This window comes from Lissotriton vulgaris, chromosome 9 (assembly GCF_964263255.1).
Source record: "Lissotriton vulgaris chromosome 9, aLisVul1.2, whole genome shotgun sequence".
Taxonomy (NCBI): Eukaryota; Metazoa; Chordata; class Amphibia; order Caudata; family Salamandridae; genus Lissotriton; species Lissotriton vulgaris.
This window is the reverse complement of record NC_141697.1, coordinates 265,620,509-265,634,782: the sequence shown is the minus strand read 5'-3', so window position 1 is coordinate 265,634,782 and position 14,274 is coordinate 265,620,509. Positions and strand designations below refer to the sequence as shown.

The 14,274-nt window shown below is 44.3% G+C and overlaps 1 protein-coding gene across 3 annotated transcripts in view; it reads right to left on the bottom strand.

The window, feature by feature from the left end:
* The window catches only part of IFT43 (intraflagellar transport 43), a 270,330-nt gene that overhangs the window by 199,990 nt on the left and 56,066 nt on the right, over positions 1–14,274 (bottom strand). For 2 of the 3 annotated variants that reach the window (XR_015299913.1, XM_086937532.1), the window contains exon 3: positions 9,594–9,661. Coding sequence is in view for 2 of the 3 variants with exons in the window: in XM_086937532.1 (XP_086793658.1) it covers positions 9,594–9,661 (68 nt within the window). In the remaining variant the exon portion in view is untranslated. The remainder of the gene's footprint in view (positions 1–9,593; positions 9,662–14,274) is intronic. The other variant, XM_086937533.1, reaches the window with a different exon arrangement.

The following is a 14,274-nucleotide window of genomic DNA, read 5'->3' as shown; positions in this document are numbered from 1 at the left end:
CAGCTAGAACGCTGACCTGGCCGCCCGAGCCCGGAAGTGCTAGGCTCCTCCTCACCCTCCGCAAACAAACGCCCAGAAATGGACGCGGCGGACCGGGGCGGGAGTCGGCAAGTAAGTGAGTGATAGGAATTTAAATGAGCACACAAACAGTATTAAAATTAGCCTTACTCGCTAACATTAAAATGCCACGCTAATGATCAGCGCTAACAGTGTGACACAAAATAAACACAGCGCGAGCGGATAGAGCCTGCCACTGCCACCGGCAAGACTCTTCTCCACAGCGCGACTAGGGTGGTTCTGGGAACTGATCTCTGCCTGGGGATGGAAAACTCTGATTTTCATCGGGATGATCTTAGCCGTTCTGTTTATGTTCTGCCTGTTTGTGCAGTGCGCTCCTGCAATATGTGGCCTCTGCGCCACTTCATGTGTAAGGAAGCCTGTGTCAAGGGACGAATTGAGCAACAGAATGATGCTACAGCAGCATCTCCGTGAATTCATCAATAAAGATTTGGACTCGGATTAGCGTGAGTTATTGCCTAATATGAGGGCAAAAGGAGGGTCTGTGGTACTGCAAATCCGGACCCCGCTGTTTTACAGATATCGAGGTCCAACACTCGTGTCATAAAATATCGTCGTACCATGACGAATTTGGTATCTACGAACCGGTAATGATTAGGGCATTATCCCCATGCATTTGCGTCACGATTGAGTGATGCTAACACCCTTAAATCGTAGTTTTGTCCCGAACCCTCGGACTCCATTTTGTAAACGGCATCCATCTTATGGCTTGCCCTCATATAAGTCAATTGATTAAAGCCGAGCTTGATCTAAAAGGACACGTCCTTTGTAGCTGACTTCCCCATGACCTGGCCGAAGCTGCCTCCACTGCCTCCAGCCAAGCCTGTTTGGGCAGCTCTTCGCCCAGTGGCCGAACAAGATATCATCAAGGCACAACATGTCATAAACCATCCACTACATACAGACCCTGTTTTCCATACACATACACCTGTCCATGATTCTTGTTTACAACCCGTTTTATGATGGGAGGGTGCCCGACCTTATTGGTGTTTCATCGATATCTGATGGGAGTTCTGGATCTGGCGGGGTAATCCATCACCAACTGGACATCTAAAATATGTGCTGACCAGCATGACTTCGCTCTTTGTATTATTGCAGAAATATTTGTATAGCCATATCATAAACTCAAGAATTCTTGCCTACAGCTGTTATTTCTGTATATAAGGAGAAGGCTGGTTCTGTAAAAACGAACAGTCTCCTGAGAACTTACGGCCCGTGTTGTCGTACTTCTAGGACGCATGTTACTTGGTTGCAGCCAATAAAACTCGATCACTGACTTCAACTAGAAGACTCTGTGTTTCTGTAAGTCCAGAACAGGGAGAACTCAGAGGTCTTCGGGTGTGATCCCCTGGCACCACCGGGTCTCTAAAAACCCGGCACCTCAAAAGCATTGGCTTCAAAGGAGGACAGGAGTGGCAGGGAATGCCAGGCCTTCCTACCCCAAGCCCCCTGTGCCCTAGTCAGAAAGCAGGCTTAAGGAAGGAATTTGCAAATATGTGGGGGGGGGCTCTGGAAATGAGCCACACACTGAGAGTTGGTTTAGTTAGCGCGTACTGCTCTGCTGACATTTTAGCCATTATGGATTTTGGAAGAATAGTGCTTTCTGGGACAAGAAGATGCCACACTTTGGAGGAAGTGGTCATGCGCCTGGGTGGCACCCTGCATCTCATTGGTCAGAGGTGTCACCCTGTTGATGCCCAGAAGCTGAGATTACATATGTGAAAGGTGCATAGCCTCTCAGTTCTGTTCCCTGAAACTACAAGAAAAAGGAGGACTGTCCTGCTGGAATCCTGATCTGCACTCAAGGGTCCGCCTGGTGAAGACTGCGCCTGCTGCACTATCTGGTACAACAGCTCTGACTACTTTGCCTTACTTCTAGAAGGAGTGAGGAGTGGACTCCATGCAGCTGCAGGTTAACTGACACTTCTCCAGCCAGAGTCCCCCTCCTGGAGTGCGTTGACAAAGTGCATTGTGTGAAGTGTAGTCCAGGCCCGACAAGGACCATCTCGGAGATTCCATACCCTTCGTTTTGTGTTTTGGATGCTTGGAACCTACAATGAGACTTTCTAGAAGGACATCCAGAAGTTTGGGAAAGCTTTGGGAACTTTTGGAAAAAAGCTCCATAAGGTGACCAACCCAACTGCAAAGGCCAAGCCAGCCACCTTCAACTGCAACCTGGCCCGGATTCCAGGTTTCCCCTACTGAAGAGCTGCGGAGGGCCGACTTCCAGGATTTGACTTGGAGCTCCCTGAAAGTCAAATTGGCGAACCTTCACCAAATCTGGCCTGGTGAAGAGCAGCGAGGGACCTTGGAAGTGAAAGCTCCAGAAAAATTTGTAAGTGTGAAGGTAACAGTTTGACCGGGGCCTCCCGCTTAGTGTATTCGAAAAGGGCTCCATCACAGTCGGGCTGAAACTTTGACTGTCAAGCACCACCAGATGTCCCAGAGTGGTGCTATTGGTTTCCAAGCACTAGAAAGTGTTTATTCTGTAAAAATTCATATCTCCAGTTCCCTATATTGGATTTTGGTCGGTTTTTTGTCATTTTAAAGATAAAAATATTCCCTGTTTTTATACATTTGTGTGGTATTTCTATTGTGTATTGTGTCTTATTTATTTACTGTTTTGGCATTTTTAAATGCTTTATATACCTGACAACTAAATTAAGCCTTATTGCTCGGTGTCAGCTGCCAAGGGACTAATTTATAGAGGCACTTTTTAGGACCCAGTACAGTGTTGGTAGCCTTGTTACTGGTGGTAGATGCATTCTCACCACCACCAACAAACCACCTTCCAACAGGATCCCTGATCAAATCCATGGAAACCACACCCATTGCTAATAAATCCACACTCAATAGGCATACGGGAACACAGATTTGGATCAGGTCTTGACAGGTACATTTTCAGGGGTGATATCTGTCACTCAAAGAGAGGCACTGTAAACCAACATTTGGCTGGCAGCTGCTTTCCAAATGCCCAAAATTGTGCTATACATATTTGTTTATCACCTGTGGGCACCCTACATCCAGTGAAACCCCCATACATATCTGGAACTCCCACAGAAGAAACAAACAAACAAAAACACACACACGCATTAGGAAGACAAGTGGAAATAACTATGTTTTCGTATACAAAATGATAAAATTAGACAAATGTCATGTCTAGTGTAATCTTCCAGCTAGCCAAACAGGGTAAGGGAGAGCTGGCACTCCACAACAGAAATTTTAGAATGTGTAAATGCAAAGAATATATGGTTTTGGTTGATTTTCACACAGTCCAAAAGTGGTACTTGTGAACAAAGACAGGTATCTTAAACTGGCATTTTGCTGTTAGTCGCTTTCCAAATTTCAGAAATGCACTGCACCTACTTTATTGTCTGCGGGCACTCCAAACCCATTGAAAACCCAAATATGTGTTGCACCTCCGTGCTCAGGAGACAAAGTAGAGTATTAAGCCCTATCAGGAAAAAGTTTGTGCATGAGGAAGACTGGACAGAATCACTTGATTACCCGTGGGTTGAGATCATCAACGTCTCCTGCGTTCCCTGCTTGGGAACTCTTAATGTAGGCCTGGACCGAGGAGGTTGCATTGCATAGGGAAGACACACAGGACACACGTAACTACCCATTAGCAGACAGCTGGGATGCTCTCCAAACAGCCTTAGCGACTATTGATACACCTTACGCTGCGATCGCATCTCCAGTCTCTGTGGTGACGCCCCCAGTCCCAGTTCTCTCACCCAAAATGCCTGATATCTCCCCCTAAATGAGTTCCCCCTCCATTAAGGAAACTGTTGTTGCATTACTCATTCAAACTGTTTCTCTGTAATGATGCACATTGTTCATTCCCTCCTGTCAAATAATGGCGCAGACACCCCTTTTGACGCCCTCCTATGGGGGACAGAACACAAAATCTGCATTGGTTCTTATATTGGCTTCTTTGTTGTTGTTTTGTTCTTTAATCATTGAATCTTTGAAGCGTTGCATTGCTGATATTAATTGCTACTATTGTATAATGTATGCATCACACGCCTGCCACTTATGATTCTAATATGTACTGTATATATAAAACTGAAAATGCAATAAAATGATTCAAGCAAAAAAATTATGAAGACTGGACAGATTTACCATGGTTTGGAGAAAAAACTGCTAAAAATCTGACAAACATTATGGTCAGTGTGTTCTACTGGCAGGCTAGTTGTGCAAGGGAGATCAATTTGTACCAACAGATTCCGTAGGTCATACAGTATTAGAAAATATGTAGTCCTTAGTTTTTAATATGACATTAAATGAACAGCGCCACAATTTAAAGATCTGCAGCAATATATCACAAGTGATTACAAGGACTAAATTCACTAGGAATCCCACATATAATTGTTAGTGTCGGACTCCAGTCAGGGCAACATTTCCTTGGTTAGCATTCCAGGATTTGCGAATGTTTTTTTAAGAAAGTAACAAATTATTAGCAAATGTGTTACATATATATATATATATATATATACATATATATATATATATATATATATATATATATATATATATATTATCCGCAGAGATAAACAACGCACCACTCCTCTTTGCTGATAAGAGTATTAATTCAGGTCGTAACTCTCCTAGGCGTTTCGAACATCCAGTTCCTGATCACAGTAGTTTTAACAGAGTCCTTCTTTACTTTCTGCTTTTTCATACACATGTAAGCCAATAATGAAGCATTATGGGTATGGTAGTTTTATACTTGCATTCATGTTTGATTGAAACTTTATTGCTGCATTTGGCCCACCCCGGGCGTCTGTTCCAATGCTCATTTAACCAATTGTGTTTTGTGAGCATGTGTTATATGCGCTCTGTATTATTTCAGACTGTGCGCATATGTTTCTGTGTCTGGTGACACATATCCGAATGCTGCGGACTCCGACATTCTTTGTCACGGGTCTTTGATAAGCTCTTCCTCATTCTCTATATGAACTGAGTGTCCTAGTTAATTCTTGCCTGAGTGCCCTTGTATGTAGGTTAAATGCACCATAGGAACCCCCACCGTGGGGCAGTCCATACAGCAAACAAGATACCGTTATCTATTCTTAGTTATTCAACATCAATAGTCGATTTTTTCTCGTCAAAATGAATATTTACTAAGGATTCGATAATGTAGGTGCTCTTCTATAAGATACCATAGGCCGGTCTCCAATTTGATTGCCTATGTCCGGGCCTTTTTGTAGGACATTCCAATATTTGACTAGTGTTTGCTGGGTCTTATAGCTCTCTTTGCTATAGGTCAATATTAGGCGTAGCGGCCCATCATTTGGCCTTATTTCGTCCTTCTCGTTATCATTCTTTTCTTATCCACCAATGTCTGCGCTCTTGTCTTTTGCTTAGCCTTTTCTTCCACTCGCTTGATGTCACTCTGTCTGTATCCTCTTTCTAAAAAGCGGGACTTGGTTTTGTCAAATTCCCTCACCATTTCTTTTTGTTCCGAACAGTTTTGTTTCATTCTCAGGAACTCTCCGTATGGTATGCTTTTTTTTTTTTTAACAATTGAGGATGGAAACTTGACCCATGGAGCAGGCTATTAGTTGCAGTTTTTTTCCGGTCTTCTGTCGTATGTATTTGATTTGACTTAATGTAGATCTTGGTATCCAAAAAGTCTATTTCTTTTGGGGTTGATGTTATGGGTAAATCTTAATCCCACTTCATTCTCATTCAAGATCGCTAGATATGTCAAAAATTCCGCCTCTGTTCCCCTCCATAGAAGGAAGAGGTCATCAATGAATCGTAGCCAAAGGGCTATGTTCATTGTATGTTGGTCGTTTTCCTCTCTACAAGCTTTGTTTCTCTCCCACCACCCCATCATGAGATTAGCATAGCTTGGAGAGAAGGAAACTCCCATCGCGTTTCCGCAGCTTCTGGAGTAGATCTTCTTGTTAAAGTTTGTATGTTGCAATTCACTTATAGGTCTTTGCTTCAGGAAGTACATGATGGCATTTATTCACATGTCATGGTTAATTCAGGTATATAATGACACCACGTCAATTGTTACAAGCAAGTAGTCAGGTTGCTATTGGGTGCCCATTAATATTCTGAGAAAATCTCTGGTGTCCTTAATATAGGAGCTCAGAGTGGGAACAATTGGTGCTAGAAAGTCTACGTATGTTGATATATTTTCATACAGACTGCCACAGCTAGGTGGGCGTCCTGGTGGTTTATTTAAAGTCTTGTGTACTTTCGGCAGAAAGTATATGGTGGGTACCCCCGAACTTTCTACCATTAGGAAACTTTTTTCGTCTTCAGTTAGAAGGCCTTTTTCAAACCAGAATTCAAATCAGTTTTTCAAATAAGTTGTCAATTCATTGATAGGATTTTTCTTGAGTACTTTGTAGTTATTTTCTTCACACAGTTGGCGCATTGCTTCATCTGTATAGTTTTGCTTATCCATCACAACTATATTTCCGCCTTTGTCAGCAGATTTTATTTCAATTAAGTTGTTGTTTTTAAGTGTGTTTATTGCTTCACGTTCTTTCTTGGATACGTTTTCCTGTGTTTTGTAATCCAAAACATTTTTCATTACGTCTAGTTCTGCCACCACTAGATCGTAGAATGTATCAATTGTGTTTCCTGGATGGAGTGCTGGACAACATTTGGATTGTTTCTTGAATTGTGTTGGCACTCGTTTGTCTGCTCTGACACCCATTTCTTCCAGAATTTGTGTGTCTGTTAGCTGTGTCGTATTGCCTTCATTTGCTAGCTCATAAGCAGTTCATAGGCGTGAGGCTTCTGAGATTGAGTAAATATTCTGCTCTTTAGTTGTGGTCATGGTACTCGGTTGATCAGTGGTTCTCGATGGGAGTTTGGCAAAAAATGTCTTTAGTTTCAGTTTTCTGATGTATTTATATACATAAATCTTGGTCTCCACAGGATCTTGGTATTTTTCCAGGTAGAATGACAGCCCTTTATTTAACAGGCTGCATTCGGCTTCTGTCAAATTATATCTGGATAAGTTGATGACTAGATTTGGAGTTTTCCGCAGTTGTTTTGTGGAGTTCATTATCTCATTACCGTTCGATTCCTCAGTTGGTATCCTCTGTTTCTTTCGGGTGCCTCTTCTTGTCTTCCTTCATGTTTTCTGGATCGGGAAGGCTCCCCTTCCTCTCACTCTTGTTCGTCCTAATCCTCGTCCTCTTGTTTTGTTTCTTGGTGTTTGCTGCTCTTGGTAGAGCAGCTACATTTCCTCTAAAAAATAAAATGTATGTGTTCCAGATGGTCTTAATTCCCCCTGAGATCTGATTCCGACTCACAAGCGGTTGTATTCGGGGACTCCCCTATGTTTATCTTCTTCATTTCAGACTGTTGCTTAACTGTCTCGAATCATTTAGCAAACATGAAGATGGTTCCATATTCATAGTCATCGTCGTCCCTACGGAACCTCCGATGTTTTTGTTCCTGCACTTCATTCTCATGTTTGTCGAGGTTTCGCTCCATGTCTTCTCTTAATTTTTTTTTTAGGAGTCTCGTTCTCTTCATTGGATGTTTTAACTTCAGACTCTATTTCCGCTATTTTGCGATGTAAGTCTTCTACATCCTGTCTTGCGTACTTGATGATGATTAACATGTCCATGTTGTTCCTTCCCCACTCCTCGAGCATTTCCGGTTTTGTAACAGGGGAGCAGGACTTCTTGCCGCAGGTTCACAGACCTGCGACTTGATTTCGAGGATCATGGGAGCTGCTCTGGAAACCACACATTTAGCTGTGTGGTCCACAAACCTGCAACACAATATATATTTTTTGACATACTGTTGTTAGGGGAGGGGTGGGGACATTGGAACCCGCTCCTCCCACTTTAGCCAGGTCAGAGAAAGCTAATCCTGCCCCCTTCTGGCTCATTTTAAATTACTTTCCCGGACTTGTGTACCGAAACCCCAGAGTCCCGTAATGGCGGCTGCAATACATTTGTCACTCTTTTGGCCAGGCAATTCTTTGGGTCGGCGATCCAGGCTTTAGATTTATGTACACAAAAGGGCCATCGGAAAAAAAGCTATTTGAACATTTTTGAATATTTTCTTCATTTTGGGCACATGGGAGATCCAAAAAAGGTTCATGACCTTCCCAGATTGAAATGCAGATAGCTCTATAATTTAACTTCTTCATGCCAAGACTGAAACAAGTTTTCATTGCTAGTTTCTCAAAAACTACTGAACTGATTTACTGCAAACAAAGCAAAGGCACTTCCTTTAATAAGTTCTATATTACATTCAGCCATTTTTTCTGTATAAAGTAAAAAAATCCTATGGGAGTTAAAATGGGAAATATCATTTTTTGTACCCCTTTTTGCATCTACACAGACACCTGGCCCATATATGCCTAGATGAAACCTGACCTGCCTTATTCCTGAGTCAATTAAGTTCACGGTGCCACAAGCAACACAGAAGAATAGCATTGTATGAGCATTCTATGAGCCGTTAATATGCATGTGCAATACAACAGAATTGTATTCTATACCACTACCCCCACACTAAGTAACAACATTTGAACCACATACTGTATTTTAAACCCATCTAGGAGTGCCACACGCACAACCTCAGAATTCAATCTCATGGGCCCACAAGTTCCCACACTGCATGCGACACAAAAGAATCATTTTGCAAGCAAGGACCAAACACAGGAGCAACACATGCAAGGCTACCATGTCATTCCCTATCTGAGCCGACATTGGCCTCCCCAAAGAACCTCAACCCACCCTGTGAGCCGTGTACTCTAGGGAACTGTGTATACCACAAGACAGTACATCCTAACAGTCAATCATTACCCACCTCGAAAGTCCAAACTTGGACCCGCATGAGGCATAGCAAGAACAACATCCCACACTCACTCACACTGAATTCCAACAGCCGGTAACTCAGGCCCAACAAACAACACATTAAGGATCACAATCCACACCAAGGGCACACACAGAGAAACATGTAGCACACTAAGGATTATACTCCACTGCAGCATCCTCCACTTAGGTAAAACATGCAACAGAAATAGAATACAAAATCAGTGAGTCAGAGCACACTTGGACCCGGCATGCCATCCACAAAGACTAGTATCCCTCCGTGAGCCTAAACCTGGACTCTACATAAGGAATACCAAGAATAAGCACACTGGGTCACCACATACAGCACACTCCGAATAACATCCCACTGCGAAAACCATAACTGAGGCACAACATGCAGAACACCATGCATCATAACTGACCCCGTCAGCCTACCCCCAGGCAACACATACATTACACGCAAAAACACAGCATTCTATGAGCCTTTACTAGGACAAAACATGCGCAGTCACAACCAGCTACCGACATATAGTGTGGTAGTTAGGTCATCCATCACCTTTAGAGTGGGGGAAAGGGTCCCTTCCCATAGTGCACTAAGCAGCACACTGTGCCTTCCTTTTATAAACATAAATACCCGTCTAGTATTAACCTCTGAGCTGTCCTGCATTCAAACATTCATCCTTCCGTATCCTGGGAACAGTTGCTACTTACTTGGAAGATCCTCCAGTTTCATCTGCCCATCCACCTAGCCGCCGAGCAGGTTTGGGTGGAAGACCCTGCTGAATATTGGAAAGAGAGAGATTATGATGCATTGAAAGATTCCAATACACACATTTCCTTTCAGCTTTGCTGCAAACAGTCTCACTATGTGAAGACACATGCTCATGCTTTTCCCAATTAACATGTGCATCTTTTTCTCTTATCTTAAATCCAACCCAGTTTCAGAACCTTCCATTGCCCTTCAAACACTCAAATATACCACACAATTCTTATTATGAATCAACAGACAACTGCACTAAATTCCAGAGCAACGGTAACAACAGTCTACAAGCGCATCAATGTTTAATCAGCGAAGAAGCAGGGCTCTTTGTACCTGTGGAGGGGATCTAGCCTCAGTTTCCATGCCATCTACAAAACATCAACCTAATAACAGAACACTTAGGTGCGTGAATTCGGCCTGACCACAAAGCATTACTGAAGATGTACTCTTGGATTTGTTCTTTCAGTATTTTAGTCTTCATTAAGCAGTTAATATAGTTCAGGACTAAGGTAATCAGACAACATGGCATTTTATTTTCATTGAAGCGTTTGAGATTCAGTTTTCATGTGGTACTGACTTTGAATTCAACCAGACTATTTAAGCTGCATTGTATTCAAGTTCCTGTTCCTGCAAGAGGGAAACCGCCGGTGCAATTCCCTAGCTCAGACGCCCGAGATTTCAAAAGACATCAGCACAGTTGGGGCCACTTGCAAGATAGAAACATACAACTATTTTAGTCACTAAAACTGTAAATAGCAAGGTTCAAGGGAACTGGAAATGGGGTTGCAAAAAGGTTTCCCGTTTTATTTCCCATAGTAATCTTTGCTCTCTGATACGAGTGGAAATACACCAAACCTGTCATGAAAGTAGAAATCTACTCAAGGGACTGTCTTTGCTTGGTTTCCAGAGTTGATGTAAATCTTTTCTGAAGTTTGAAAAACAAGCATTTAAAAACGTTTTTGGGTGGGTTGGAAGGGTAAAAGATATTGAACTACCCGCGTACTAATAAAAAATAAAAAGACAATCCTATTGGATAAAGGAGCTTTTTGTAGTGCTGTCAATTTCATTTGGCAAACCACACATTGAAGACCTATGTTGCAGCGCATTTACAGGACTCGGTCCCAGAGTGATGAAAAATAAACATAGTGGAACCATGATAGGGCAGGAGGAGCATCCGCTGACTTCTAGTTCAGGTTGGGAGGGCCCCAAAGGGACCCGCTTTAAGTCAAAACTTTTCTTTACAAAAAAGTACATTTTAGTTGCCATCACTTGGATGGGGCTCCATTGGAGGAGCTGTGGGTTAGAGATGTTTAAGAATGGACCGTGGCAGAGGAAACACAAAAGTGTTGTGTTAGAACTAATGTCAAACTTCCATTTGATATAGAAGCTTGGGATTTGCTATGTCAAAAGTTTTTGGACCAGGAGAGCGAAGGGGTGGAGGACGATTTCTCGGGTAGTGATGGGTGAATATAGTGGTGGTGGGTACAGCTATGTTGGGGTGTTAAGAACTGAATGCATTTGCCTTGTGGATTATCTTGATGGCGGAATGTGTCTTTGTTTTCCCTACAGTATCTTATTGTTGTAATGTGGCAATTGATGTAGACCCTGTGTGGCTCTGTTGCGTGTGTACTCCGTCTTGTCGAGCTGCTGCTTTTTTATTCGTTGTCATGTGTTTTTAAAATAACCTTTATTTGGTTTTTTATAAACGTACATCTTGTTGCAGGGTTCATAGACAATGAGGCATGGTTATCCTAGCCCGAGCATGGCTCCAAAGTATTTGAACCATGCCTTTGAAGTCAGTAATTCCTGGCAAGGGCTCGTTAACTCTGGTATGATCTTCTTCAGGTCCAGGGCTAAGAAACCTGCAGGAGGAAGGTCCAGCAAGACTCCATGGACCAGTGTGGGATCATAAATCTAAACTGGGGTCTGTAGACCAAAAAATAAACAAGCACTTGCAATGCAATAGGTCTCGCATTAATTAAGTTTGAGCTATTGGCATTGCTAAATATTGCAACACCAATTGCAACAAAAGTCTATAAATTGTAGGCCAAAAAAATGTGTATTTATTTTTGTAGCAATAGCGGCATGCTGTGCTAACAATTGATCTGTGCACTGATGGCTGGTGGTGTGGGTGCCTGTAGAAATTGTGCACTGATGGCTGGTGGTGTGTGTGCCTGGTGGAAGTGTGCACTTCCGGCTGGTGGTGTGTGTGCCTGGTGGAAACGCGCACTGACGGCTGGTGGTGTTTGTGCCTGGTGAAAGCGTGCACTGGCGGCTGGTGGTGTGGGTGCCTGGTGAAAGCGTGCACTCACGGCTGGTGGTGTGTGTGTCTGGTGAAAGCGTGCACTGACGTCTGGTGGTAGCGTGCACTGACGGCTGGTGGTGTTTGTGCCGGTGAAAGCGTGCACTGATGGTTGGTGGTGTTTGTGCCGGTGAAAGCGTGCACTGATGGCTGGTGGTTTTTGTGCCCGGTGAAAGCATGCACTGATGACTGATGGTGTCTGGTGAAAGTGTGCACTGATGGTGTGGTTGTGTGTGTGGTTGTGTGTGTGGTTGTGTGTGTGGTTGTGTGTGTGGTTGTGGTTGTGTGTGTGGTTGTGTGTGTGTGTGGTTGTGTGTGTGTGGTTGTGTGTGTGTGGTTGTGAGTGTGTGTGGTTGTGAGTGTGTGTGGTTGTGTGTGTGTGTGGTTGTGTGTGTGGTTGTGTGTGTGTGGTTGTGTGTGTCATTGTGGTTGTGTGTGTCGTTGTGGTTGTGTGTGTCGTTGTGGTTGTGGGTGTGTGGTTGTGGGTGTGTGTGTTGTGTTTGTGGGTGTGTGTGTGTGTGTGGTTGTGTGTGTGTGCTTGTGTGTGTGCTTGTGGTTGTGTATGTGCTTGTGTGTGTGGTTGTGTGTGTGCTTGTGTGTGTGTGGTTGTGTGTGTGTGTGGTTGTGTGTGTGATTGCGCGGGTGTGGTTGTGTGTGTGGTTGTGTATGGTTGTGTGTGTGTGTGTGTGTGGTTGTGGTTGTGTGTGGTTGTGTGTGTGGTTGTGTGTGTGGGTGTGTGGTCGGGTGTGGTCGGGTGTGGTTGTGTGTGTGGTTGTGGTTTTGTATGTGTATGGTTGTGTGTGTGGTTCTGTGTGGTTGTGGTTGTGTGTGTGTGGTTGTGTGTGTGGTTCTGTGTGGTTGTGGTTGTGTGTGTGTGGTTGTGTGTGTGGTTGTGGTTGTGGGTGTGTGGTTGTGGGTGTGTGTGTTGTGTTTGTGGGTGTGTGTGTGGTTGTGTGTGTGTGCTTGTGGTTGTGTGTGTGCTTGTGTGTGTGGTTGTGTGTGTGCTTGTGGTTGTGTGTGTGTGTGTGTGGTTGTGTGTGTGTGTGGTTGTGTGTGTGATTGTGCGGGTGTGGTTGTGTGTGTGGTTGTGTATGTGTGTGGTTGTGTATGTGTGTGGTTGTGTGTGTGGTTGTGGTTGTGTGTGGTTGTGTGTGGTTGTGGTTGTGTGTGTGGTTGTGGTTGTGTGTGTGGTTGTGTGTGTGGTTGTGTGTGTGTGGTTGTGTGTGTCATTGTGGTTGTGTGTGTCGTTGTGGTTGTGTGTGTCGTTGTGGTTGTGGGTGTGTGGTTGTGGGTGTGTGTGTTGTGTTTGTGGGTGTGTGTGTGTGTGTGGTTGTGTGTGTGTGCTTGTGTGTGTGCTTGTGGTTGTGTATGTGCTTGTGTGTGTGGTTGTGTGTGTGCTTGTGTGTGTGTGGTTGTGTGTGTGTGTGGTTGTGTGTGTGATTGCGCGGGTGTGGTTGTGTGTGTGGTTGTGTATGGTTGTGTGTGTGTGTGTGTGTGGTTGTGGTTGTGTGTGGTTGTGTGTGTGGTTGTGTGTGTGGGTGTGTGGTCGGGTGTGGTCGGGTGTGGTTGTGTGTGTGGTTGTGGTTTTGTATGTGTATGGTTGTGTGTGTGGTTCTGTGTGGTTGTGGTTGTGTGTGTGTGGTTGTGTGTGTGGTTCTGTGTGGTTGTGGTTGTGTGTGTGTGGTTGTGTGTGTGGTTGTGGTTGTGGGTGTGTGGTTGTGGGTGTGTGTGTTGTGTTTGTGGGTGTGTGTGTGGTTGTGTGTGTGTGCTTGTGGTTGTGTGTGTGCTTGTGTGTGTGGTTGTGTGTGTGCTTGTGGTTGTGTGTGTGTGTGTGTGGTTGTGTGTGTGTGTGGTTGTGTGTGTGATTGTGCGGGTGTGGTTGTGTGTGTGGTTGTGTATGTGTGTGGTTGTGTATGTGTGTGGTTGTGTGTGTGGTTGTGGTTGTGTGTGGTTGTGTGTGGTTGTGGTTGTGTGTGTGGTTGTGGTTGTGTGTGTGGTTGTGTGTGTGGTTGTGTGTGTGGTTGTGTGTGTGTGGTTGTGTGTGTGGTTGTGGTTTTGTGTGTGTGGTTGTGTGTGTGGTTCTGTGTGGTTGTGGTTGTGTGTGTGTGGTTGTGTGTGTGTGGTTGTGTGTGTGGTTGTGTGTGTGGTTGTGCGTGTGGCTGTGCGTGTGGCTGTGCGTGTGGTTGTGCGTGTGGTTGTGCGTGTGGTTGTGCGTGTGGTTGTGCGTGTGGTTGTGCGTGTGGTTGTGCGTGTGGTTGTGCGCGTGGGTGTGTGGGGTTGTGTGTATGTGGGTGGTTTTGTGTGCGTGTTTTTGTGCGTGTGGTTGTGTG